This window comes from Scardinius erythrophthalmus, assembly GCF_964197995.2.
Source record: "Scardinius erythrophthalmus genome assembly, chromosome: 22".
NCBI lineage: Eukaryota > Metazoa > Chordata > Actinopteri > Cypriniformes > Leuciscidae > Scardinius > Scardinius erythrophthalmus.
Window position 1 is genome coordinate 25,679,512 of NC_138242.1, and position 27,899 is coordinate 25,707,410.

General features: G+C 38.7%; 2 protein-coding genes across 10 annotated transcripts in view; both read left to right on the forward strand.

Annotated features, from left to right (window-relative positions):
* The first annotated feature begins 5,517 nt into the window (after positions 1–5,517).
* On the forward strand, positions 5,518–7,186 carry prmt6 (protein arginine methyltransferase 6). The gene has a single exon (XM_081352969.1). The coding sequence runs from the start codon at positions 5,534–5,536 to the stop codon at positions 6,659–6,661; it is 1,128 nt and encodes a 375-aa protein (XP_081209095.1). The 5' UTR covers positions 5,518–5,533; the 3' UTR covers positions 6,662–7,186.
* Positions 7,187–10,818: 3,632 nt separating this feature from the next.
* The window catches only part of ntng1a (netrin g1a), an 89,930-nt gene continuing 72,849 nt past the window's right edge, over positions 10,819–27,899 (forward strand). For 6 of the 9 annotated variants that reach the window (XM_081353257.1, XM_081353259.1, XM_081353255.1 and 3 more), the window contains exons 1-2: positions 12,599–13,511; positions 19,977–20,702. In XM_081353257.1, coding sequence (XP_081209383.1) covers positions 20,457–20,702 — 246 coding nt within the window. In that variant the 5' untranslated portion in view covers positions 12,599–13,511; positions 19,977–20,456. Of the gene's footprint in view, positions 11,129–12,598; positions 13,512–19,976; positions 20,703–27,899 lie in introns of those variants that run through there. The other 3 variants (XM_081353258.1, XM_081353256.1, XM_081353253.1) reach the window with 3 other exon arrangements.

Consider the following 27,899-nt stretch of genomic DNA (forward strand, 5'->3'; position numbering starts at 1 on the left):
TGGTGGGCGAGCGATTAGCGCATGCATGCACTCATCCGGTATATCCATTTAATTGAAAACGAGGAGAATTGTTTGCCTCTTGCACGTTTCGAGACACTTTCAAAGTCCAGTGAGTGGCGCTAAAAGCGCGTTCAGTTTTATTTCAAACAGATCAACGTGAATCTGGCAATGTTTTACAGTATATAATGTTAGTTCTCTAGAATTGAGGCAGTTCTGTAATCAATTGTCTGTTGAGTGGTGCTAAAAGGATAATGCTGGTTAAACCTAACAGATAGTGTTAACAAAATCAAAATACATTTGCGGAAGCAGCCATGCCATTTTTGATTAGTATTTAAAGGCAGGGTAGGTAATTTGTTCCAGAAACATTTTTTGTTATGCTGGTTGAATGTCCCTTCACATCCTGATAGCAATCATTAAGTTAACTGGTCTAAATGTATTTATATGCATATATCGTCTGTGGAAGGCAAAATGTTTGTCCAATCATTGCATTCGGTCTGAATATGTATTTCATATGTATTTCCATACCTCCGCTCTGGGGCGCTGTAAAGGGGGGGTAAACGATGACGATTCTCGGGGCCCATGACTAAGAGGGGGCCCAGAGAAGCCCCCAATAAAATTGTGGTGCTAAAAAAAAATATTTGATAGTAAAAATTATTAACTTTAAATTATTCTATTTGCTGTTTCCTGGTGTCAAAAAAATTATTTGTTTAGGAAACACAAACGTCCGTGGGCCCCTCTCCCCCTCTCGATTATCATAAAATGGTTCAGTCCGCCCAAATTGTATCCAGGCAACACAAATAAGCTTGACTTCACAACTTGACGGAAGAGGAAGTGAAAATGCCTCAAATGCGCGTTGCGCGTGGCAAGCGCGCTCATAATGTAAGAGACGCCGGCGCGACCACAACATTGTCCAACATCAAATGTGCAAACGTAATGTAAGCGGAACGAAACTGGGCTATTCGTTATTGTGTGGTTGAAGGACCGCTTATCAGTTTGGACCAAAGCAGCGCGAGCCGATCTTGATCAAGCGACACTGTTACACAGTGGTAATAAGAGATCCAGTTAATAAATCATTTGAATTCGCCACAGAAGCAATAACATCGCTGTGAGATCTAGTGAGAACATTCAGATTTCTCCGTTTTTGAGATCTAGTGAGAAACATTCACATTTCTCCGTTTTTAACGGCCACATTGTGCCATGAATGAACTATCCATTGTCCAGATCAGCAACATTCACCATGGATTTACTGTAGTAACACTCACTGCAACCATGGAAGTTTGGCAGGAATAGTAGGCTATAATGCTTTCAAGTAACATTACGTTGGTTTTATTTTGACATTATGAATACAATTGCTGCCCTCAAATGTTAATCTGAACTAAAAATAGACCTTTGTTTATAACTACTACAATATTAGGTTACATTTCATTTTTTTCCAAGGAGCTGTTTTGTTTATGCTCCTAAGAAGAGTCTATTATAGCTCCATCATTGGTCAAAGTGTGTTAGTTTTAATAAATAAAATAACAATAATAAAAAAAAATTCTCTGGCATTTATTTCTTTTTGCTGTATCGAAAACGTACCAAACCGTGACACAAATCGTATTGAACCGAACCGTGAATTTTGTGAACCGTTACACCCCTACTATCTGTATCTCTCTTACTTGTCTGTCTACCCCTCTGAAGCAATGGTTGAAGCAACTTGAATGCTGAGAAACTTTACTAAGACAATTTGAAAAGTTAGTTTATCTGTTTATTGTTATGAATGGTTGATATTTACCAAAAACATCACTTTGCAGTGTGTTGTTGAATGAGTTTTTTTTTTATAATAAATGTATTTTTAATTAAAACATTTGTTAGTAATAGTCATTATTGGGATTTGATCTGGTGTTTTACGACTGCATAATGGGTGCGATGTAGGTCTTAATTTTCATTAAAGTGGTCTTAAAAAGGTCTTTAAAAAGTCTTAAATTTGGGGTGATCAAACCTGGGGAAACCCTGGAATGAGGCAAAGGGTCGACAGTATGTTACCCAATATTTCACAAGAAAAGGTGGGTTTGTATGTAGGCCTAAATTGTTAGTTGACCGCCCGTGACAATGATCGTAGCCTACGGCACTTTTCTGTGCATACGCACGCTTTGTACATGAGGCCCCAGGTCTCTACGGTAGCATTTTTCGACAAGTTAGCACGTTTCGATAGAGCAGGGTGCAGCGGGTGCACGGCTTTGCCTCACATACATACAAATATAAATATATGTGAATACACTATATGACACATGTACAGCTATGCACAGTATATACATTATACAGGACTGAAGTAGTGCAGTATTACAGAGGACAAATTACGGGTGTGGACATGGGATGGAGTTCAATTGTCTGATTGACTTAAATATATGAGAATGATAGTCAAAATACCATAAACCATGATTTTATGTAAATTAATATGAAAAAAGTCTCAGCTGTGTTGGGGGCCCTGTCAAGATTCTTTTCATGGGGCCCAAAATCCTTAGCAGCGCCCCTGCCTCCGCTGCACACCTGCTTGCGAAGATATCACACGTCATCAGCACGTTTCATGTTATGCAAAGTTAGACAGACATCATCACCACAACCGAAACAGCAGCCACCTTTTACAGATCCTCCTGAACCAAAACGCTCAGAGCACAATGCAAGTGCAATGCAGGACCAGGTGAGCTAATGTGTAAGTTTACAATGTCAGATAAGCCAGACAAATGGAGCTGGTTATGTGATGCAAATATCAAAATGTATTAGTTTACAAATCACGCACTATGGTAAATGTGTTTTGAGGTCATAGTATTATGCAAGGAGCTGCACAAAAATAAGTCTTTATTAATAGATAAACAGCCCCTAATAAAAATTGGTGTTTTTTTTTTATTACAACTAATATATGTTTTAGCTTGAAACTGCAGGGAATTGTATGTAGGCCAAAATGTAATTTTTTTTTTTTTTTTTTTTTTTGAGTTTTGCAAAAATATAAGTAGAGGCCTATTTTTCCTTATAAGCCTAGGTTGTTAAAAAAACTGCATTTGTACAATATGTACAACAGCACATCATCCTCTCAAAAGAGGCCAAAACAAAAGCAGAAAGCATTATTGTTTTATTTAACTGTTCAACAGGTTGCTTCCAAAGATTTTAATGTGCTTGCTGTTTCAGATTGGAATCAAATTCGTGCCGGAAGGCTGGCACTGCTACAACTGAATCAAACCACCAATATGCTGCAGTGATTGCAACTTCCCCTTCTAGTTTCATCCTTACAGCAGACTTATCACATGTCCTCACCCTTAACTGATCCAACCAAACAAGATTCAGCAGGCGGATTGGAAACAACATGAGCCACCCAGGAAAAATCTGCTTGAGCTGTGTTATCAAATGTTTTCAGGACATCCTTCATTGTCCAAAGTGATTTGGTTTCCCGCTGTTACACTCATGCTTGAACAACCAGTCTCTTCCCTTCGCAGAAGCCACCATCTTTCTGCTCTGAAATTATCTCAGGTTTTCCAGACATGTTTCAGGACCACTGAGCAAAGTCTCTTCCTTCATTGCCAGTCCATCCCCTTCCAATCAGCTCAGAGTCTGTGCTTTAGATGGGCAAACAGTGATGTGCAATTTTAATTAAAACGAGATCAGGTGCCAATGTCTGTGCAAACACAGTTTTTCCCCCCAATCAACATTCACAGGATGTGGAAATTCTGTGTTATCATTGCAAGGACTCAAAACTACCCAATGGAGATATGGAAAGAGAGAAACAGTGGAAGGAAATTTGCAAAACAGCACATTTTAATACACTTTTCCTCAACGGGTGACACCTAAAAGTGAGTCGCAGATAGGCTCACGGACAGCAGGTGAAAAAAAAAAGCGAAATAGCTAAAGGAAATACCCTTTTCAACTTTTTAAAAGGATGAGAAAATGTTTCCAATATCTTTTGAAGATATCTAGAATGTTTTACTTGTATGTGACATATTTACAAGTAAAATAAATATTCAAAGTTGGCAGGAAATGATTGGACAGGGAAATTGAGCATTACGTACCAGAATGGAGCCAGACTAAATGCTAGTTTGCTGAAACCTAAATAGCTATAAAGTGGTTAACTACCTAATAACCTATATGACCTTTTGCATAGATGCATTGTTCACAATAGGACCTTTAACGTGCATTAACAAAGTAAATAGGGTCAATTTTGATTTAATATTCACTTTAAAGTTGCAATGAATCCAAAGTGACAGATCTTTTCCTCTGTATTGTTATGCACATTTTTCTATATATAAAAAAAATTAGAGTGGGGACTTGGTTCTATTGGTTATTGATTGGATTTACAGATGTGGGTGTTGCACTCAAAAACAGAGGCTGTACAGTAGTCATTGTACCATGTAAACATTGTGTAGTCACTAAACTTAATGAAATTAAGTTTAGTGACACTCTACTCCAAAATTTTCACTCTAAGCTAAACTGAAAAGTTGCCAGCCTTGCATGTATATGCATTGTCCTTATGTGATATTTAAATGTTCTGTTCAAAGAAATCTGTGTAGGTATCATTTATTAAAAAGATAGATAACAAATGTGCATCATGGCCTATAACTTCCTGCTCCATGAGTTCAATCTAAGGACAATGCTGAAAAAAAGGGCAGATCTTATAATCCACCCATGAACATTTATCACCATAGATAAAGCAGAAGAAATCATAAAACACACTGTATTTAAGAGGAATAGCCTGCTGTCAGTGTGTAGCCTTTAGCGTGCACTGAGAGAGTGACGGCCCAGGGTGAGGCAGAGCTATTTTATTAAGGTTAAAAGCAGATCATGCTATCCGTCATGGTGGAAAATGCAGTTTGGCTCAGACAGAGCCCTGGTGTTATGTTAGTACGGCTACAGCTGGGCACAGTCAGTTTAAACAGCTGTCCCGGAACTTCTGCCAAACAGGCAGACAGCAATGCTATAACATTCACTGTAAAAAATTGATCATGCTTAATCCACTTATTTGTGTGGGCCAGCATGCAGTATTAACTTAAATAACCCCATGGATATATTGTGACAAACAAGTGCTAGGCTAGGCTAGTACATTCATCTTGCATATCAGGAATTTCTGATAGATTATACTTGATGTACTTTGTCTCTTTAAGTAGCCTATAAAATGTTTCCTCTCTCTCTCTCTCAATATTGTTTATAGATAACAATAATTATTGTCCATTTAACAGACTAACTCAACACCTAACAAACATAATTATTTAGTTTATTTATAAATTATGGGATTGTCTCTTTCTATGTGGTTGTTTTGAAGCGAGGTGTCACATTTAGCTGTGACACATTTAGGTGTCACGTTATAACTTTTTTTAATTATAGCTAAGAAAGCTCACAAAAATGTATATAGGAACATGTTATAATATCATTCACTACATTTATTTTAATGGGGGAAAAAATGAGTTTTTTTAAGAATATCTGTCTACTCATGGGAAGTGTAGTTCATTTCTAAACTAATTGACGTTCTTTCCGAGGAACAAGTTCGTGTTTAAAAACTACATGTCCCATGATGCCTTTCGAGCTGCGTTTTAGAAACGGAAGCTACTTGGGAGAAAATAAAATACGCATGGCAAACTTGGGGAAAATGTCACAGCACGGTACTAAGAAAAGAAAACTAGACCGGAGTACAGAGGATTACATGTACTTTGACAGCTACTCCGATGTCACCATTCACGAAGAGATGATTGCAGACACTGTGCGCACGAACACGTACAGAATGGGCATTTTTAAAAACAGTAAGTCAATAGAGGGGAAAGTGGTGCTTGATGTGGGAGCCGGAACCGGCGTCTTGAGCTTATTCTGTGCGCAAGCGGGTGCCAGGAAGGTTTATGCAGTCGAAGCCAGCTCGATTGCCGATCAGGCTGTGAGAATAGTAAAACTGAATCAGATGGAGGACAGAATAGAAATCATTAAAGCTACGCTAGAGACGATCGAACTAACCGAACAGGTGGATGTGATTGTCAGCGAGTGGATGGGCTACGCGCTCCTCCACGAATCCATGCTGAACTCTGTGATTTTTGCCCGGGATAAGTGGCTCAAACCCGGTGGCCTCATATTACCGTCCCGGGCGGATCTTTACATCGCTCCCATAAACGATCTGGTGGTGGAGGGCAGATTGAATTTTTGGAGCACCGTTAAAGGACAGTACGGCGTGGACATGTCCTGCATGAACGACTTTGCCAGGAAGTGCATCATGAACAAAGACATCACTGTGAATCCGGTGACGGTGGAGGATGTGCTCTCCCACCCGTGCAAGTTTGCCGAGTTGGATTTGAACACAGTCACACTCGAGCAGCTCAGAGATGTGAGGGGAGTGTTTCACTGCCAGTGTTTCGGCTCGTCCTCCATCCACGCCTTGTGCGTGTGGTTCACCGTGACTTTCCCCGCTGAGGAGAAGGCCCTGGTGCTCTCCACATCTCCATTCAAACCAGAGACGCACTGGAAGCAGGCTGTGCTGTATCTGGATGATGCTGTGGATGTGATGCAGGACACTAAAGTTGAGGGGGAGATCAGTTTGTATCCCTCCGAGGAGAATTCTAGACACATATGCATCCATGTGGACTATGTGATTGGTGAACAGAAAAAGCACTCCAAAACCTTTACTATCCCTGATCAGTATTTAGAAGTTAAATAGAAGTTCGGCCATTATGTAGCCTATTTGTAGTTATTTACCTAGTCAAAAAATTAAGGAATGCTAATGGTTTTTATGGTAATTTTGAATGAATGTATTTTTAATCAAATAAAAAATAAAAAGAGTCATAAAGAATCCTTCTGGATGCACTGAAATTCCTATTTTCACCCCTAGAATTGAAGTTTATCCAGTAGGATATTCTGTGTTGGCAGTTTCTCAATAAAATAATTTGTGATTAGCTTCAAATTATGGTAATTAATTCCATTAGCATTCCTTTTGGTTGTTTTTGGTTTGTTTGTTTTTGTTCCCCCCCCCCCCCCCCCCCCACTTGGTTTCACACATGACCTACTTTTCATTATGAATTATTCCTTGAAATTGTATGTTAAGTGTCCTGGGGGGGAAATCCGGTTTAAACTCTATGGACAGCACATGTGCAAAGTTATACAAAATAAACAATGCTTGCCTGAGCTCTGTAATGTTGCTTATTGTGAAAAAAAGAAAAATGGAACAATCATTCCGCTTTTGTTTGGCCTCATCAGGAACAACTGGCTATAATCTAACCATTCAGTTTCAAGATCAAGTTTAGGGAAATATTTGCAAGTCATTGAGGTTAGGTTAGAACATTGGTTTTGGATTTGCTGGTGACCCTTTTTGCATTTTTGTGCAAAAATATTTGTATTGGTAAATTAAATGCCACAACATAAGCTGAATAGGAGAATTGACACTTGGAAATGTATAAACGACAAGGGAAAAGTGATGTGTCAGCCACTGTGCCAGATATTGTATATTAGTTTAAAATGTAACTGACAGAACAGCAGTTTCTTTAAAAAAAAAAAAAAAGTACCTTCTGTTCGGCGTAAAACACTGTGTTTGTGATCATCCAGTTTGAAATGTAGACTTCAAAAACAGATGATTTAAAAATGTCAGATTTTCCATCTCAGCATTCTCTCCGTAATTACAATTCTTTACAGCCTTTAGCCACTGCCTACAATGCGCTGGATCCTTCACTGGAAATAACTCACCCCCACTAAATGTTTACTCTTAGAATTCTTGAACACGGGACCAATATCGACACCGTTATGTCTAAAAGTTTGCTAAGAAGTATTTCCTGCTAAAGCAAGGCGGTGTTTGACTCTGATAGGCGTATCCATAGCAGACTGGTGGGAGTGGCCTCGTACGCCAACATGCTTGGTGCATTATGGGTGTTGAAGTTTTCCTTGGCAAAAGGGAAGAAAACGGCATTTATTTTCTCTGCTTTCTCTAGTCAGCACCGATTTCAACGTATTTCTTCACCTTTTTACTGTATAGGCAGTGAAGTTTTATTGAAAGAACCCTTTTTTTGTTCTATTATCAGGTGACCTCTCAAGTTTAATTGGATGCACATCCTTTGACATTAACAACATGATATTGTATGCATTTTATTCTACATTTTAAAGGGTGATGAACCTATATGTACAGTGATTTGTATGTTTAACAATGCATTATATGATTATCTGAATTTAATACTTGCATTTAGCAAAATAATCCCTTTTGGAACAGGCCTTAGCCAATTGATATTAAAGTTACCCAATAAACACATTTCATGACCAATGGGTTCTAAATTTGGCATAACGTATATTTACAGCGGCCTTGGCACAAAGATTGACAAACATTGGCTGTGTCTGAAATCACATACTCTGTTGCGATTTCGGATCCATCCCAAGGTATTTAGTGAAATGTGTACAGGCCATTCAAAGTGATGATCTGAGGGACATTTGTGGCTGTGGAATCCATTCAGAACTAGGCTAATTTCTCATTTGTTGTATTAGCTTAAGCTCAATGACCTGCTGTGACGCAATCATCATCAGTTATTAGCTGTGATTCGGATTACCATTGAATGCATTTTGGATGCAAGAAGTTACTAATCCTCAAATTCGCAGAGTTGCAAAGTAAATTCATTTTCTTTGTATTTATGTGATGTTATGTTACGATTAATTGGAACAGTCTGTCATTAACATGTTTTCAGAGCCACGCCTGATCTGATGTATTCCATTTAATACCAATAGATCAAAATATCTTACCATATTTAAGAATTAAATGCATCTAATTGAATCCTGCTATTAATAGCTGTTTAGACAGTAGGAGCAAATTAAATCAGAGCTGTCTCTGTCTCCTAGACAGCCTCAATGAGTTTCATCCACAAAGGCATATCATTTTATCCAATACGTCCCCCTGGTATGCTAATGATGTTACTGTAAATAAACCAGGGGAAATCATTTGCCGCCTGCCAGTTACAGTAACCAATATTTTTGATTCGCGAGAAGACAAATTGGAAGCATGTTATTGACAAATCCTAATTTAGAAGACCAGATCCCAAGGCACTAAAGGCGGATCTTCAATTTGTCATCATCATCATTAGCAGGCCAGTTTGCTTTCATTAACAATGGTGACAAGGCCTCTCATGGTGTGATATCTGCCCTCAAGGCAATAGATTTAATGAACAACAGCTAAAAAACAAATTAGAATTTTGAGGGATTATTTTGTTGACTGTATGAGTCATGAGTATGAGTGTATGATTGTGTGTTTGATGAGATCATCTGCTGCTGAATATTACCTTTTCATGTCAGTAAACTTAAGAAGAGGCTAGAGCTTAAATATAAAAATTCATGATTATGGTGCTCAGTTTTAAATGTGTTGAAAAGTGCCAGGCTCAAAACATGTGAATAAGGCTTTGTCGAATATATGGCTTTATTTTAGAAAATATGTGACATTTTCTTTGCAGTGTTAATCATTTTTAGCAGAGATATATGATTACATGCCACATATTTTTCCTAAACGTACTTTTTTAATTATAATTTTGCTCATCCTTGTGTTGTTACCAACCAGCATGTCTTTCTTTTGTTGAAAAAAAAAAGTGGTTTAACATAGCAAATGCTTAATATAGCCTAGTATTTTGGTTAGCAAAGATCAAAACTTGTTTGACTTTTATTCAACTTTCACTGTAAAGTCTTTAGGTCACAATAAATCAAAGTGTAACCATCTTATTGGATAATCAGAAGAGGAATTAGCCTAAATTTGAACATGTTATTGTTTATTTAAGGGTTGAACCATCGGTGGAAACATCTCACTTCATAGTGATCTCTCTTCATATTTCTTACCATGTGACATATATGCGCTGGACGGAACAGATGAAACTCAATACTCTCCTCAGATGTGAGAGACAGTGATGAGCCACATGAGAGACAGTCATCAATTCTCAAATAACTGAAAGGTACGACAGCACTCAAGGAAACGCAGGCGTCATCTCCTACTGGCTGATGCAGTCACGTGATTGCCTGTCCAAGTCAATTGCAGCACCAGAGCTATTGAACTTTATGGTAGATTTTAAGATGCATGGCTGTGCGGAATATCAAATGGTAAACACACACAGCGGATGTGCACTGTCTGTGAAGGAAGAATATCAATTGATTTTTAAAGTGTGTTTAGGAGTCGCACACCAATTGGTGATAGGCTATACATTATCTGCTTGTATAGATGGCCTTATTCTCACCAGTGTGTTCATAGGATTTTTTGTTTGTTTGCTATTCACTTGCATGATGATAAGCTGAAGGCTGTTTAGTATATTTTTTACATGAATTGCTCTACTCAGTATTGCAGTCACCTTCAATTTTCTTTTATGTAGACAAGCAGCATTTAGGTTTTCATATCAGCGACTTGACCTTCCTGTCTGAGCTAATGACTGGCCACTTTTAGGTTAAATGGTCCATGACAGAAAGTTCATCTTCTTTCTCCATCACTAATTTAGATGTGCAGGTTTGAGTCAGAGACAAATCTGCTAATTTCATGCATGCAATAAAACATTTTAATCAAGTAATTCATATTTTGGCATTCATTTAGTTTGAGGACAACTATTTTAAAGGACATACAACCTTCCATTTCTGAATATGTAGTTATGATATGCAAAAAAGTCTCTAGACATGACTTTTGACATTAGCAATGGTCTAAAAGCCTCAAGAATGTATTTAAGCTTCTAGTGTATAGCTACTTTTTAGATATGATTTAGTATAGTATCACAATAGTGATAGTTTTATCACTATGATTTACGTTTAATATGTGTAATGATCTTTTTCAAGTTGCACCTACGACCATCAGCCACATCACATGTTGAATATAATCCCACCTTCCCAAGGCATCTCAACTGTCACATTCACCTCAAAGAAATAAGGCTTCACCAAAACCTAACAGCTAAAACCTAAAAAGTGTTTCCCCGCCGTCGAATTTGTTTGCTGAGTTGTTTGACTCGCTGAAGTGCCATTTGTGCCTTCGATTAGACCACCATTCTCCCGGAGCCGAGGACAGGAGTGGTCGCTTTTGAGTTCAGCTCCGCGTCTCCAAGATGTCCCGATTGAAAGCCGTCACATATCGGTGTGCAACATGAGATCTCATCGAACTGTTCGGATTGACGCTTTGGATTGAAGCTTTTGAGTGAAGGTGAGGCCAATGAAGACTTTTTATCTCAATGCATGCATGAGTAATGGGTGCTTCTCGCCCAAACTTTTGATGTGCGTAAGGTGTTTTATGGGAATGCCATGGCTTGTCGGCGTTCTTAAAGCATCATTTAAATGCAACTTAGGCTACTTAACACGCTAATACAATACGAGTCTTATTGTTTACTGATTTCCCTCCCCTAAAAGGATGGTTTTATTCTCCTTCGCCTGCAGTGCGTAAAATCTACCATGCGCTTTTGCGCACTTCTGTCTCTTTTTGTTTATGGCTTTGGCAGCGGACCTTGCTGGTGTAAAAATCTATTTATTGTTTTGTAAGTTGCTAAATTGCTGTTACCTTACTTCAGATATTACTCATAGGTTGAAAAGAAAAGCACAATACATTTCTGTGTAGGATGTCTCGCACTGCCACTGGCAATAATCTAGTTTATTGGCTCTCCATAAAAAGCTTTCTGACAGCAACTACATAAATGAGCAGAGCTTGAACTCATTGCCTCTTTATGAGATGAATGATTATCACTAGCTGTTCATTTTTATCTATGTAGTCCTCACTGCTCAGTGACGGTCCAGTTGACTTGCAACAGTAGCTTCTGAAGTATTTTACACACTTTATAAGATGGTCTTTTCATAAATATAACGCAGTACAAGTTTTAAATGTCATTAGTTAATTGCATATTGATAGGGTGCTTGAACGTAGATACTAGCGGAAATTCAGTTGTTGCTTTGAAAAAAAAGAGGCCACTTTGGCTTTTTACAACAGTTTGGAGACTGGAACATACGCCTGAAAAGAATCAGTGTTTTGCAATGCATCACTTTAGCTTCTCCAAATAGTAATAACTTTAGCTTTTATTGTTTCTAATAATTAATTTACTAATTTTATTTCTTTTTGGACTTTATTTCTACTTTGTAGACGTTACAGTCTACAAGTCGCTCTTTACTCAGTATTGCCATCGTTCTCCACTCAGTATTGCAATACAAGTGATTATTCGTCGCATTTATTTCTGGTCTGTGTGAGTTAAAGCAAATTATTGGATTTTTTTATATATATAGCCTATCTTTTTTAAATTTATTTATTTATTTTTACTTTATTTTAAACTTTTAACTTTTCTCTGGAAAGTGAATATAATAATTTGAGTAAATGTTGAGTGTATTATATTAGATTATATTATATTCAATATTATTTGTAATATAGGCTATTTATCATTTTAGTTAGTTCATTTAATTTAACATTCAATCAATATTAGGCTTTTTACAAAATATATGTGAAATTTACAGTAGTTTTTTTTTAAGAAAAAGCTGCTACATAAGTAGGCTATAATTTTCTTTGTTGAATAGATAATGAATTGCAATCACCAAAGATGGAAGCTCTGGCATAATGTCTTAAATATATGCTACCTTTAGGACCCAGTGGATGGCATATCCTACTTAGTATTTACAGTGAAGAGATCCCCACATCAGACAAAAAAATATATATAACTATCTGTAAGACCATCTCCCTCACCATTTTTTCGAATAAAAAACGGGGGACTGTTTTCTGTCCCGTTTGTGTTTTTGCTGAAGTCCCATCTGAGTTTTAAACTGCTGGGAGAGAGAGAGAGTGAGAGGCTGAGCAGAAAACAGTGAGGGCTGAGTGGATGTGTAAAAGCAGAGAGTGTGTGTGGAGTGTCCAAGTGCGTAATCTTCCCCAGCCACCATTTCCCGCCGAACACTCGCGGAATATGCGCGTAAGGGAATGCGCGTGAGGATCTTCTAGTTGCGCGCGGGTCTAATTGGTGCGATTCGTGTCTCGCTCACGACCAAAACGTCGAGGAGATAGTGAAAATAACAGTTTTTCGTTATCCCCTCAAACAAGAAGGGAACCTCTTTTTTGGGACATAGGTCGGTTGAAAAAAGCCGTCAGGAGGAACGAACACTTGGCAAGTTTAGTGAGGACGGTTATTGGTTCTGATGTGATTGTCATGATGCTCACACAAGAAAACACGATGAAGGAGGAGAAAATGTGGGATTTATGAGTTTATACTGTTTGGGACACACGCAGAGGTTGAATTTATGGTCATTTTGTTGGCACTGATAACATTTCCTTTGAAGTTTGCCTCAGAAATGAATGCTTCAGTTCAGTAACGTCTCGAACTAGAAAGATGTGGCGCGCGCTTCTTAAGGGAAGATTGACGTGCCGCCTGACATCTTCAGTCGCTGTTTAGTCAGCCCGTTTAGATAGGGTGGAGGTGGGGGGAGATTCCTTTTTCCCCGAACTCATCACATCAAGATTAACAAGCTGTCTTTAAGAGGATCCTCTATGGTCATTCATGAACTTGTTGAACACCCAGTCCTCCGCGGGACCCTTCATATCGAGAGTGAATCTCAATGACGTGAGTAACAGTTATTCCCCTTCCATGTTAAGTTTAGGTTGGCTTGTGAGAATATTTGTACGTTACCATACGTTAGTAAATAGTTTACTTGTGGGATCTAGTGATGTTGTTTCGCTGCAGCTTTAACTTTTCACAGCTTTCATTCAGAATAATTGTGTTTCATTGCCTATTACTTTAACCGGATACTGGCTTGCAAGCTCTACTGTAACCTTGAAAACGTTTATTTATGACATACAAGTAGAAAATGTATGCGAACTGAATATGATTTTATCACTTGCTTTGAGAGTGGACTTTCCTTTGTGAAAATGCGAATGGAAGCGCCCCCTTGCGGTCATCATGTTTTAATTGTCCATGTCTAGTTGCTTTCACGCACGGTTAACTCTTACCTGCTATGCCCTAATTTGGGTTAATTCGTCAAAGTAAGCAACTTTGTTGTATAGAAAACTTTATAAAACTATACCTCATTTACACAGTACTGTTTCGATAGTGGTTAGCAAATGCTGCTGGAGTGCGATTAGTATAATGTCCATGTAACGTTACTGTAAATTGACTTTAAACATCAAACCGAATAAATAATTATAAACTTTAGTTTTTATTGGCGTTTCCTTGTTCACCCGTAACCGATTTAGGTTGTCTGTTACGGATTTTATGTTAGTTTCTGTGTAGCTAGATTAAATCTGAACTAGTTGAAATGGAATGCTTAACAGAACTTGACTGATGTGACATGCATTCCTATTTAAACAGAATTATTGTAAATGTGTTATGCTGCATGCATGCAGCGTGTATACATTCATATACATTTAAAATGTTGTTGCTAGATAGATGGAAAGATTGATGGATGACTTGATAGATTCTGACATAAAACATTTTTTTTTATATAATATGTGCATGTTATCTTTACAATCTACTTTTATTCAGTCTTAATTTAAGCAAAAAGGCATAGGGTTTGAGTCATGCTTTGTTGCAAAATATTTGTATGGTGAATGGGGGAATTGTAAGTATCAATCATCATCATCAGGCATCTATGACATCTCAGATTTAGCAGAATCACTCATGTAAGTATACGGAATGAGGAAATAATAGCACGCACTTGAGCATTGAGCTTTACTTCAGTGCAAAATGATTCTCAACATCCCAAGATAATGATTTCAAGTTTCGTCCTCCAGTGGGATATTTTGAGCAGTCTGACATATCGCGACGAAAACTGAATGCCACAGCAGCCTTTTAGGAAAAGTATATTTAATAATGCATAACATGTTCCGATGTCGCAGCAAAGTGTGTGCTTGGCGGTGGAGGCTGATGTCTTGAACGGAGGGGGGATTGTAGGGGAGAAGGTCTGTGACAACACAAGCCTTATAGGGGCTTTTGTGTGCGGAGCTTTAGAAACAAACCCCTGAAGCTAAGCTGCACAACACAAATGGCATTGCTAGAGTCGAGAGTCGCCCTGTCAAGCGTCCTGCGCATTCACACATGAACAGAAAGTGACAGAACATGCCGAGGAGAGCGAAAGAAAGAGAATGAAGAGCAAGAGTGGGAGAAGTCAAGCAAGGCTTAGCAGCTGTGCTCAGGGAGATCCCTTTCTTCCTAGGCCAGGGACCTGTCTATTGCAGAAAATCAGATTGCATTATGGGATAGGACGTCTGCCAGGTCCAATAGCTCTCATGAAGTGTAGACAAACCTGTGCTTTGATTTTGCCTTCTACTGACAGGCTGAGTCACATGCAGCCATCATCATGCCTTCTGCTTGCAATTGCCACACATTACGATGAAAGAAATATCTCTGATACCTGAATATTAGAAGAGGTGACATGGCGGATGGTTGTGCTGTGGTTAAGTCTGGATTAGAGTAGAGATCATCAGACTCTGTGGGTGGTGTATGTGTTGGGCTGTCATGTTTAGGGAAAACATACTCACTCCCTGCTGCACTGAATGTTTATTTATGAGACCTGTCATATTGGCAGGCTGTTTATGGTAGAATCACTGATCCCGTGCAGGCGGGCGCAGAAATCCCGAGAGTGCAGATCTCATCGAGCGCTGAACCTCCCTCTCTATCACAGACCGAGACTTGAATGGCAGAAAGAGAAATGTGGCGACAAGAGAAAAGGATTTTGGGATACAAGATGGAGGCTGGTTTATAGAATTTGATATTTAATGAAATTAAAAGCAGACAGGTATCTGTTCTGGCAAGTATAGTTTAGCAGGCCGTTGTTTATGAGCACCTCTGAGGCTTAGACATGCAGGCATGCTTCAACGGCCCAGGGGACAAGATCGAAGTGGACACCAAGAAAAGGAGGGGTGTGATTTATCAGTTTAAATCTAATATTAACATGTAGCTTACTGGTGAAACTCTCATTCTTAAATACATATTCAGCTGAGTGAAGGGATGCATGTTTGTCATTTGACTCTTGGTTTGTTTACTGCTGCTACACCTGTGGGGGGAAAGCAAATTAATTTCTATGTGCGATATGAAGAGAAATTTGATTTTGCTATATCAAGTCTTGTTGAAAGTTTGGCTAAAGTTTTTTTAAAGTAAATAAAGCAAAAAAAAAGACACTTTTTTTTTTTTGCAACCTGAGCAAAGAAAGAAAAAGAAAAAGCGTGAATATAAGCAATTTAGAGACAAAATGATAAAAGTCTCTCTGCATATTTTTAAATAAAATAAAAGATGTGCCTGAAAAAATGTCAGAATTATAAGAATGCACTTAGACTATTTCAAGGTTTGCTAAATAATATGTAATTATTTTATCAACATTAGTGTCACATTCTTCCTGTTGGAACAGCTAAAATCACCAGTAATCATTAATATTTCTTGCAAAACTATTTTCTTCCAAATTATAAAAGCACTATTGCAGTATATTGTTGCTGAATTGCTTGTTTTCACAGCAGTATGTATTTTTTAGCTTCTTTCATTCATTTCACTGGCTAAAAAAAAATCATCCCCCTGCCCCAATCCCCATAAAAATGAACATGTAAATATGGTCACCAGGATTTGTTCCCCCTCCCATGCTAAACCAGCAGATGATGCATATGAATATGACTGCCCTGTAATGGTGGGATTAAACAATGAGATTGTTTGTGAATCTCCTCATCAGGGTCCCGTGTTAAATACGATTGATGCTAGATGAGGTGACCTGCCTCAAATCACCCCGCTCTGTGTCATAATGCATCCTCCACTGTGCGCCAGCCACATCACCGGAGGCAGCGCAGAATAATTAAGAGGACTCGTATATGGATCATGGAAAGTGATAACAAGCGGGCTTGTGTGATCTTTAATGTGCCCTAGACACTTATCCTCCCTGTATCTCTTATGGCTCATTACACTATCCTCTTTTCCTCCCTCGTCTTTCTCCCTCAGTGCCTCGTTCCTGTACGTTTGGATTTTGTGCCTATAGAGAGCTACATGCCACAAGTTTGCCTTATTTTTTTCTTCGTTTTTTGGTCCCTGTTCTCAACGTTACAGCCGTTGAGAAGTCCATCCCACCTACTATTTCTCTCTCTCTGCTGTCTCTTTCTGTCCTTCATTGTCTCCTCACTCTGTCCTTATTAAATCTGGAGGAATCTAATCACGCCCTCCATCCATAGTTCTGAATAATGGTCATTGTGATGGATGTGATGAGTTTTAATAACGCATGGCCATACTTTAAAATTAATTAAAAAAACGGACCTTTTCCAATTCTGTTTGTATTCATTTCGATTAATCCTTAGGTTAAATGTCTTAGTTAAGCAGGGAAAAAATGTTTCCCATTCAGATGTTCTTTCATTCAGTGTTGTTTTTCCTAATGCATTTTTGAAGGCATGGTTTTGGTCTGGCTTTCATAACAGCCAATATGACTAATCTGTGATTTTCAAAGTTTAAGTACATCTCTGATCCTAAAATATTTGCTGAAGTTCATTTATGATGAACTCTTTGATCCAGATTTTTGGCACCAAACACCCTTTTATTTAGGCAGCTTTGGTCAACAGTCAGATTGAGATGTGATTTCATGCTCCATGTTTTTCTAAATGGAGATTAGTCTCTATTTCAGACACCCCACTCAACTCCCTGTTCTGTGATTTTACAGTGACAGTGATTGTGCAAATGATCCTTTCTGCACTACAATGTGCATGAGCTCTGCTCTGGTGAGGAAAGAGCTCCTATCTGAGGGTGGTCCACTGCGAGACTGCGCTGTGATCTGACTCACCGCCTCAACTCGTTTGGGGCTCACAAGGTTAATTGATCACTGTGGGACTGGTGACGGGATGAGTGTGGGGTCAGCATCTGTATTGACTGGACAGACTGATTAACAAGCACTAAAATGCTCCTGGCCCCCGCTTTTAGAACGTTTGGTAAGTCGTCGTCAATTATCCCCCTGCCAGCCTCCATCAGGGGGAACTGGCAACCTTTGCTCCCTCTTCATTTTGTAGCTGTGCTGTGCAGAAACCGTGCTTTTGCGAAACGCACATGGGCGACTCTAACTGCTCCGTATTGATTGCTCTTAGCAAGGGTTACGAACTGATTGAATCTAAGAAACAATAATATAATATTGGAGAAATTGTTAGACTCTGCGTGACAGGCATATTGATTGTCTAAAAAAACGGAATCTTCTTACAACAAAACACTGCTAACTATCAATACTTTTTTCAATACTTTTTTTTCATCAGCAACCATATATTCCAATTTTTTTTTTTTTTTGCTAGCAACATATACAGTATTTTGCCAAAATGTGGATGACATGGGGGTGAATAAATTATCAGGAAATTTTTATTCTGGAGTGAACTAATCCTTTAAGGTGTTTAAATTACCTTAAACTTTGTCAGTTTATTAATCGTAATCAAGATTATGCATGTAAACATGTAGTACAGTGTATGGGAAGTAACAGCGTGTTTCAGAGCAAAGCGTACTGTGTGAGCCTACCTTTTAGCCTACCTAAAACATTCTTCTTTATAAATTATTCAGTTATTTGTAATATACAGTGTCATTGTAAAAAAACAAAACAAATCAATGTAGTTTCAATGTAGCTAGCTACATTTTGATAGTTGTGTAGCTACTTCTAACTAAGGTACCTTGACTGTATCTTGACTACTTTCATTCATCATTAGCTATAGTATCTTGTCAAACTACAGTTTCAGAGTAGCTTTCCCAACATTGCTGTAGTATTAGTATCAAATACAGTAAAACAAAAATGTGAATGATCTATTAGGATACTTTTTTTGAGATTCATATATATAATTTTTTAAACGCTCAGTTGTACAAAGATAAAGATATCATGCAACCTTAGGCATGGCTTCTTTTCTTGCTTTGTTTCTCATCCTTCTAGTATTTCGCTTTCTAGTATTTTGGTTTTATTTCAGTACATCGTTTTATTGTTCTGAACTTCTGAAGCACAACAGATAAAAGCAGAATTTTGTTGAAGTTTTTCTGCAAGTTCCATTACTTGTTGCAGCTTTGTATTTTCAGACTTACATTTCAAAGGCCCCACACATGCCTGAGTGAATGAGTCACTGGATAATTCTGGATTTAATAGAGAACTTTGATTACATATATTCAATGAAATCATTATAGTAGGATCATGAGTGAAGATGACGAAGATGAGGCAACGTGGGACCATAACAATCCATCAATAATTTCATTGTCAGCTAAAAACCATATTCATCTTCACTAAAAGCTAAATATTGTACTTTTGTAAAGTATGGTAAAGAATGGTTAGAATGGTACAACTCTGTTGTTGGTGTAAAAATCATTAGTTTATCCTAATAGGGCTATTTTCATGTTCAGATCAACCCTGCTTCTTCAGCTATGTGAGTAAACTGTCAGTCAATAATGCATTGGATTCTCCAGGTGGTTCTGGTTTCTATGTGCAATGCATGTTGTGAAATATTTAGATGTTGAGCTTCTTTTCATAATAACAGGGATAAAGCATTTAATGTTGTGTAAGAGAGGTGTTTCACATTATTATCTCCCTACACAACCAGTTTACAGTCCCCATTTAGGGGATCCGAAGTGACTTCAGCTTGCTGCTGAGCAGAAGATGACGTGTTTCTATAGTAACTTTTGTGAGAGTAACCTCGTGAGTCTGCCTCCTATTCAGAATTTAATCAATTCCCATACAAAAGGCATCAGAAGCAATCATCAGCTTTGCACTTATTCTCTGAATTCTGACCTGAACCCTCTACATCCTGTCATTTCGTTGAGTGTTACACGTAGCTGTTGGTCTATACACAGTATCAAAAGTACATTTTACGTTTAGGCATGGTGGAAGTTAATGGGCCTGCATGGGATTATGGCTAAAGCCAAGAATGAATGAATTAAAGCTCTCAAGATCACGTTTTCTTTGATGACCGTTTAGATATATGATATTTCTCTGTGACACACACCAGACACCTGAATGGCACCACCTCAGAGGAGTCAGAGCGCTAATTTTCTCTTGCTGTCAAACTCTATCCCCTAACTGATATTCACCATCACCTCTCTCATTTTTCTGTGCAGAGTGCAGATGCCAAGCTGCAATAGAGGATGATTGACAGAAGGCAAAGCTGAGACGGCTGTCAATCAACATCTAGCCAGAGAGTCGATTCACCAGAGGTTCAGAAGCCTTACTCTCTCTCCAACCCTGACTGATCATTTTGTCTTCTCTGCCTCCACTTCTCTTATCTCTGCTGGCACCCCCGACCCTGCCTGCCATCCTGCCCTTTCCCAGTGGACACAATAAAGACCAGAGGTGGAGATTGAAGCATCAGACTTGACGACCTTACAGTGACCAAAGGGAAGCTGGCATGCTGCCGCAGTTCTTCTGGCCTTTGCTCAGCAAAAGTTGGATTATTTTCTAAACCAGACCTAGAGCTTCCTCTCCACCCCCCTTCTCTATCTCTCTTTCTCTGATGCGTTTTTGAGAGGAGGGAGCAGACGGATACTTTACATCACAGTGAATAGTCTATTAGAGGGGCGGCCCGAATAAAGGAAGCAGCCATGCGTTTCCCGCTGCTCTTGACACTGCAGGCATTATGGCTGACTGTGTGTAAGGCCACGCAGCACTATCCCACAACCTGGGGACACTATGACTTGTGCAAGTCACATGGCTACACGGACGAAGGCCCGACCTGGTATTACATGGCCTGTCAGCCCGAAGCCGCGGACATGACCAAGTACCTAAAAGTCACTCTTGACCCACCCAACATCACCTGTGGAGACCCACCAGAGACCTACTGCACCCTGGTGAGTGAATGAATCATATGATTTCACCTACAGTGTATTTACTACTTGTTGTGGCTTCATCTAATTTTATTTCACTTATTTATGTGCTTCACATTTGATATGCATGGTGACACATGCAGACTATAATGGAAGTTAAATAGTTTTGAGGATGTGGGGTGGATCTGTGAAATCTACCACCATTAGGAACTGAGATGCTCAAAAGTACCTGACAAAGTCATTAGAACTGCTAATAAGAAGTATTGCAACTGAAATGTAAGTTAACGTCAAATTTGTGTCAGTGTAAGTGGTGTCCACTTCCTGTGCCGGGCCATTGACTGTTTCAATTATCTAGTTCAGCTTTGGTGGAAGCCTTCATTAGGTCTTTGTGAACAAAATGCTGTCTGTCATTAGCATTGAAAATGAGAACAAGAAAAGAATAAGAGATAGGAAAGGAGAGAGACAGACGAAAGAGGCACTTCAAAAATCTGGCTTTCTTTGAGGAGGTGAGCTGTATGTCTTTTAATGGGCAGGACTAAGTGTTTAATTAGAAAAATGTCATTTCTACATTTACACATGGCTGTTTGAAACTCACAGCTGGCCTGCACTCTTAGAAATTAGTTAATTATTTTACTTGTGCTAGTGTGTATGTGTTTTCAAGACTCTTAAGTTTTACTGCAGGTTCAGAGAGAGTCAGCGAGAGGCCGTTTACAGTATTTAAGAGGTGAAAATAACGAGTGGAGTGGGACAGTCCAATGAAAGTCCGCTGAGTGACAGAGGACCTAATATCTGGCGTGCAGGGAATGAAAAGTGAATTATTCAGTATGTTTTGTCACTAATGTGTTTTATTCATAGGATACATTATTCAGAGCCATATCTGGGAGGCACTTTTGAAAATGCTGACTCCCTCTGATAGATTCCCAAGGTTATAGCAAGGGCTGTTATCCATTTTGGAGGGTCACTGTCACAATATAGCTCTGCTCTTTGGTTTCCCAAGGGCCCAGAGTAAAAAAAAAAGACACATAATTTCACCCTAGTACACCAGTCAGATATTATTGCAATAACAGATGACTGACAAACAACGTGCACTGTGGTCATACCTGCCTTCATTCCTGGCTTCAGTATTACTCTATACTTATAACATGTCTGTGGTGTTTCTTTGTTGCAACATACCTGATTTAACAGTTGAGTACAGTTATAGGCAATATTTACATAAAATATTTATTGTAAACTTCTCTTATTGCTAGGTTATCAGGCCCCCGTGTTATCAAGCAACATAAATTGCTATTGTCCAGCCTTGAAGCCCACTCGGTTTTCTGCCAGTGCATCGAGAGAGACCGATCAATTTCTGAGCTGTTAGCCATAAATTGGCAGCAGACATTACATAGATATACTGATTATGCCAATAACAGTTTTTATGATGTCTGTAATCATTCTTTTATTTCCGGCAATTGCCATTAGTGTTCTTTATACAAGAGCTCAATCCTCCGTAATTGATTTCTACTCAGGCTGGCCATGGGCTTCACTCTCTCTCCCTCTCTGAGGCTGTTGGGCTGATTAGACCCGTAACAGCCATCGCAGGCAGACAGCAAACCCACTGCGGGCTGGAGAGAACCGAGCACTGGAGAGACCGATGCTTTACCCTGCAATCTGAAGTGCAGGAAGCTGGACAGATCCATTTGTGAAAAGCTTTTATACTGCCATGGGTGATGACCTTCTCTATGGCAAAAACTTGACCCTCTGTGGCCTAAACCACATTAACGCCTATCCAGCCATTCTTTAAGCTGAAGGATGTGCCGTAGAGAGTGCTATTTGTCTCTGAATGTTTTGTGCCTTTGTTGTCCAAAGTTGGGAAAATAATGCCAAGCATACCACGCCAGTAGACATCCACTTTTTCACCCTTTGTGCACTCACTAGTGGGGTGGTAGTTGGCCCCTCTTCTCTATTTACAGCAGAAAACCATGTACTGCTCACAAATCTCTGTCTCATTCTCTGTCTCAACATCTGAAATTTTAAAGGAAAATCTCTCTAGCATTTCATTATAAATGCTTATCACCTCAAGCTCTTGGTCCCTTGAGCATAAAAAATTTGGCCCTTGAAATTCTCTCATATTACACTTCTGCTCAGGTCTCTGTGCTGGCTTCCAGTAATTGCTAGAATGAATTTAAGACAGCCCTAAAACAGTGCTTTGGTCTGTGCCATCACTACCTTTAGACTTTAATCTAACGGCTCCAACCTGGTCATTGCTATCAGCCATTTCTGTCACCTTGCTTCTCAATTTCTTCATGTTCACACTCATTATGGTCTGATTTTTTCCCCACACTTGCCCCTCGGTATTGGATTTGAACTCTCTAGCTTTCAGTTCAGCCAGTTTTGGTAAAAAAAAAGGCTCACATTTGTAAGATTGACCTCATGCATCACTAAAAGGATTATTGAAATGAAATTGTTTTTTATACGTACAGACTACAGTTAGAAAATATATCATTCAAATGGCTTGTCATCAGTGATGTGGCATGACACTAATTCAGAGAGACGTCCTCAGTAATGCAACAGCCGTAAAGGACCTTTCCTTTCATCATGTGATATTTTACATCCTAAAAAGAAGAACAGAATGACAGAGAGCTGTTTCTAATAAGGAAAATCAAACAATTACACAGTTGCAGAAAGAAAACTAGATTGTGGTTTGAAAATCTTAATGGCTTTTATCTGAAGATTGTCCCATTGCAGCATTACTCAAGCTTTCATTATTCTATAAAGTGACACCACTTTATTTATGTTTTGATATATAATTCTGACCTTTTCCTGCATATTTCAGCATGATATTGCAGAGCTCAAGAAGTGATGGAAGACATTTTGGTTCATCAGCCTTCTCTCAGAGCGGTGCCATTCCTCAAGTGGCTTAGCATTGACATTTCAGTGAGATTTGAGTGTGCTGTCAGCTACAATATGCCTCCTCTCATATTTAAATGTGCATCTCGATGAAAGCCGAGGGGAAAAGCCTCCTGCCAATACAGTGTTGTCTCAGACAAATGGTGACATTCGACTTTAATCAAATAGTTTATTCATGCCGAATTCATGCTGAGAGATTGCACAAAACCAGCCACAAAGCAGCTTTTCAAAAGTGCTGACTTTCATGAATGGACTGAGGCTAATATTTGCATTTTAACACTATTGAAAAACTAATTACTTTTCAATAGAGCTGTTAAACATCTGAGGAGTTGTGCTGCATGATTGATATATTTATTTGCTTTCTTTTTAGCCGAGTCGTAGAGCTGATAGAAATCAAAGGCTACGGTAGCACTAAACTAAACATATTTCATATCCTTGATTTTAGAAATTTTTTGGTTTAGGAGTTTGCTCGCTTTTTAGTGTTGGGCGATATGCCTCATAGTCATATCGTCCTATCGTCAGCCTGTGAGATTGTCGATACACAATATTGTCATGGGTGGGGGGTAGTTTGATAAATTTGCTAATTTATTTACTTGTTTCTTTACTCATTTATTTAATTCAAAATCATGTTATAATCATGGAAAATGACAATATTTTTCTATTTTGCTAGTAAAGATGGAGTGTTTATTAATAGTGTTAATAAATCAGGTTATTTCCAGGTGGTAAAAACATAGCCTAATCATTTGTGTATCTGATTCTGAGTATTCCATTTATTATGTCTGTTGTGATGTTAAATAAAGCATTAATGACTTTACTCCGGTAAAGGAATACGGGTTAATGCATTTACAAGACCACAAACATTGTCGGCTTATTGAGCAAAATAGGGTTTAGAGCGTACATGTAAACACACTCACTTATTCCCTGAAAATGAAAGTGAAATAAAAAACTGACCGAGCTTTTGGCATCTGTCGCTGCATTAACGCCGCATTCTCTCAGAGACGACGAGATTAATCTACCTGATAACTGTAGCCTATATCAATCTTAATTTGTTGGCTTAATATTCCTCTTGTGGACCACATTAATGACAGCGAAAAAATTAGGAGTATCAATATTTCTTGTTAAACAAGTTATTGTATTTTAAAGGTATAGTGGAGGATTTTCCCGAATTTTAGAAAAGAACCGCCCTCTCCACTTTTTGAAAAAATGCACATGCGCAACACTAAACGTGTGCACGAGAGAGCATGCACGAGCTAATCATAGCTTACATTAACTTTTACTAGCAGTGATTTTAAATGGATTTCTCCAAATAGCATGCCAAACTTTACCTGTCAAGTAGAAACTTCGCGACTGAGGCATCATGGGAAGCCCAACCTGTGTTTTGAGCGCACGCCATCGTGTGAATCGTGTGCACGAACACGTACGACGGCCTTACGTAAACATATCACCAGAATGATTGACACTTAGGAGGACCAATAGTCTTGATGATCCACCCGGAAAAAGAAAATCCTTCGCTATACCTTTAAGTCGTGTTTGAAGCTGCTTTTGATTTTCACAGATGACTGATTTGTGCTGTGTTCAGACCTAAAGACTGTTATTAAGCACATATAATTTTAGTGGTATTATTATTATTATTAATTTGTAATTGTATTGCTATTAGTGTCATTAAATGTTTTGTTAATGTTCTATGGAAACAAAATAAAATGCTGGCGAATAATGATGCCGTTTTCATCTTAAATAACAACAGTATAAGAATGATGTCTCTTTTATAACAAGCACTCTTGACAATTTGTGAATAGATCATCTTGCAATTCAAATTTGTTTTGTAGTCAGTTTTAAAAAACATTTTCATTGAGGAGTCCTCAATCCTCATACATGCGTGTTGGTGTTACAAGTGTGGTTATGTGGTGATGTTATGAAATTAGGGAAGGCAAATGAATTGTGGGTCCTAACATTAAAATAATAAAAATACTAGCCTTATAATAATAATAATAATAATAGTAATAATATTTTAATACATCAATGGGAAAATGAGCCAGTTATCATCTTGATATCATCAAAGGCATCAGCCATTGACGATATCTCGTCGATACACGTTATTATTGTCAATTGGCACAACCCTAGCACCTACACACACGCAGTGTACCATCTTATCTTTCTCTTGTTAAGATTGGAGGAAGTAAAGGTAGCTTAAGTTAAAATGATTTTCATATAAACATTTATCCCGACATTTACCCCTACAGAATGGCACAAAAAAGATAACTTCCAAATGCTGCTCAACTTGAAAATTATAACCTTAAATTAACGCACACTTTTTTTGAGTCACTGTCAAACTGTACATTAGAATATTGGAAAATAATTTTGTCTGGTCTGTAATTTGCTCTATGAATAATGTCCCACTGGAGCTCTTAGTTTGCAGATAATGAGAGCACTGTCATTTGGCTTCTAGTTTTTATTTCTATGACACAGGGAATTTTCTTTAATGTATTCCATTTGACTAAGGGCTTCTTTTCTCTCTCCCTCTCTTAATGCAAGACGAGGCTAAATCCCTCTCCTGGTAATGGGGCTTTTGTTGGTTTCCACAGTTCATCACGCATGGAAAATTCTCAGCTCAAACCTTCTCTGAGGACGGCTTCTAAGAATAGGCAGAAATCTGTAGTAGCCTATCTGAAACGGGCCCTGGGATCCATTTACTTTTAATTGCTGTCTCTGCCTTTAGGCTACAGATATTTCCTTCCCTCCCTCCCTTCCTCCCTCTCTTTTCTTTCTTTCTTTCTTTCTTTCTTTCTTTCTTTCTTTCTTTCTTTCTTTCTTTCTTTCTTTCTTTCTTTCTTTCTTTCTTTCTTTTTGTTTGTCTGTCTTGTTATCTGTTACTACTGTAGCACCATCATGCTTGTGTTGGCTGAGCAGACATGGTGACTTTCACAATCTGTTTGGCATTCAAAAACGGAAAAGACTGTGAAACGTAAAATGATTCAATAAGCGGCAGAAAATAAACTACTATCCTAAAACATTAAACATAGACACATGCATCACACACTAACTGCTAAGACACCTATAATATTTTACCCTCTTGAATGAATCATCCGGTGTGCTGGGCGAGGACACGGATTGCTTTTGGCACTGCTGAATTAGATCCATGAAGGCCGGTATTATTCACAGTGTTGCACTGGGTCACATGGATCCACTACTCCAGCCACATTAACTGTGTGTGTGTGTGTGTGTGTGTGTGTGTGTGTGTGTGTGTGTGTGTGTGTGTGTGTGTGTGTGTGTGTGTGTGTGTCAAGTCAAGTCACCTTTATTTATATAGCACTTTTTACAATACAGATTGTATCAAAACAGCTACACAGTGATAACATGACAATAGTACAACAGTTTTTTTTCTAGAAGAAAATAGCGTCATTGTCCACCTTAAGTAAGGCAGATCAATAATATTGTTGAATTTTAAATGTCCCCAACTAAGCAAGCCAAAAGCCAAGGCAACAGTGGCAAAGAACCAAAACTCCATCAAGGTGACAGAATGGAGAAAAAAAACCTTGGGAGAACCCAGGCTCAGTCGGGGGCCAGTTCTCCTCTGGCCAACGAGCGAAAAGTGTATGATTACATGATCGGAGTCATCACGCCGGTATGGAGACGGGTTTGTTGAGGTGTCCATGAGGCCTTCACAGGGCTGATGAGGCTGGCACTTCAGGGATGCATCTTGGATGGGTCCAGATGCAGGTCCACCATCTGATCTGGATACGGCCCGGATCTGCCTTCAGTAAACCTTGGAATAAAAAGAAAGACCAACATTAGCTTAGATGCAATTCTTCTTATGATGTAACGAGTACATCAGGTGTTATAGGAAGTGTCCCCAGTTCCGGCTGACCTAATCTATGCAGCCTAATAATCATTTAACTGATTTGAATAATAGAAATGTAATGTTCTATATGAATGCCAGGTAAAAGAGATGTGTTTTTAGTCTAGATTTAAACTGACAGAGTGTGTCTGCTTCCCGGACAATGTTAGGAAGACTGTTCAAAAGTTAAGCTGCTAAATAGGAGAAGGATCTACCGCCAGCAGTTTGTGTGTGTGTGTGTGTGTGTGTGTGTGTGTTTGTGAAGGGACAGAGAGATTAACAAAGAATGTGCGGCTTCTAGTTGTCAAAGCCAAGCCATTTACTAATTGGAGACTGACAGAAACAGCTGAGGAAAGGAAGGACCTTATCGATAAAAACATTGATCTCCTTAAATGGGCAATGGACCACGAACAGCAACGTTTCTTGACCAAGGTGAAGGGGATTTATTAAAAAAGAAGACGAAAAAAAAAAAAAACTTTACAAACACACAATTCAAG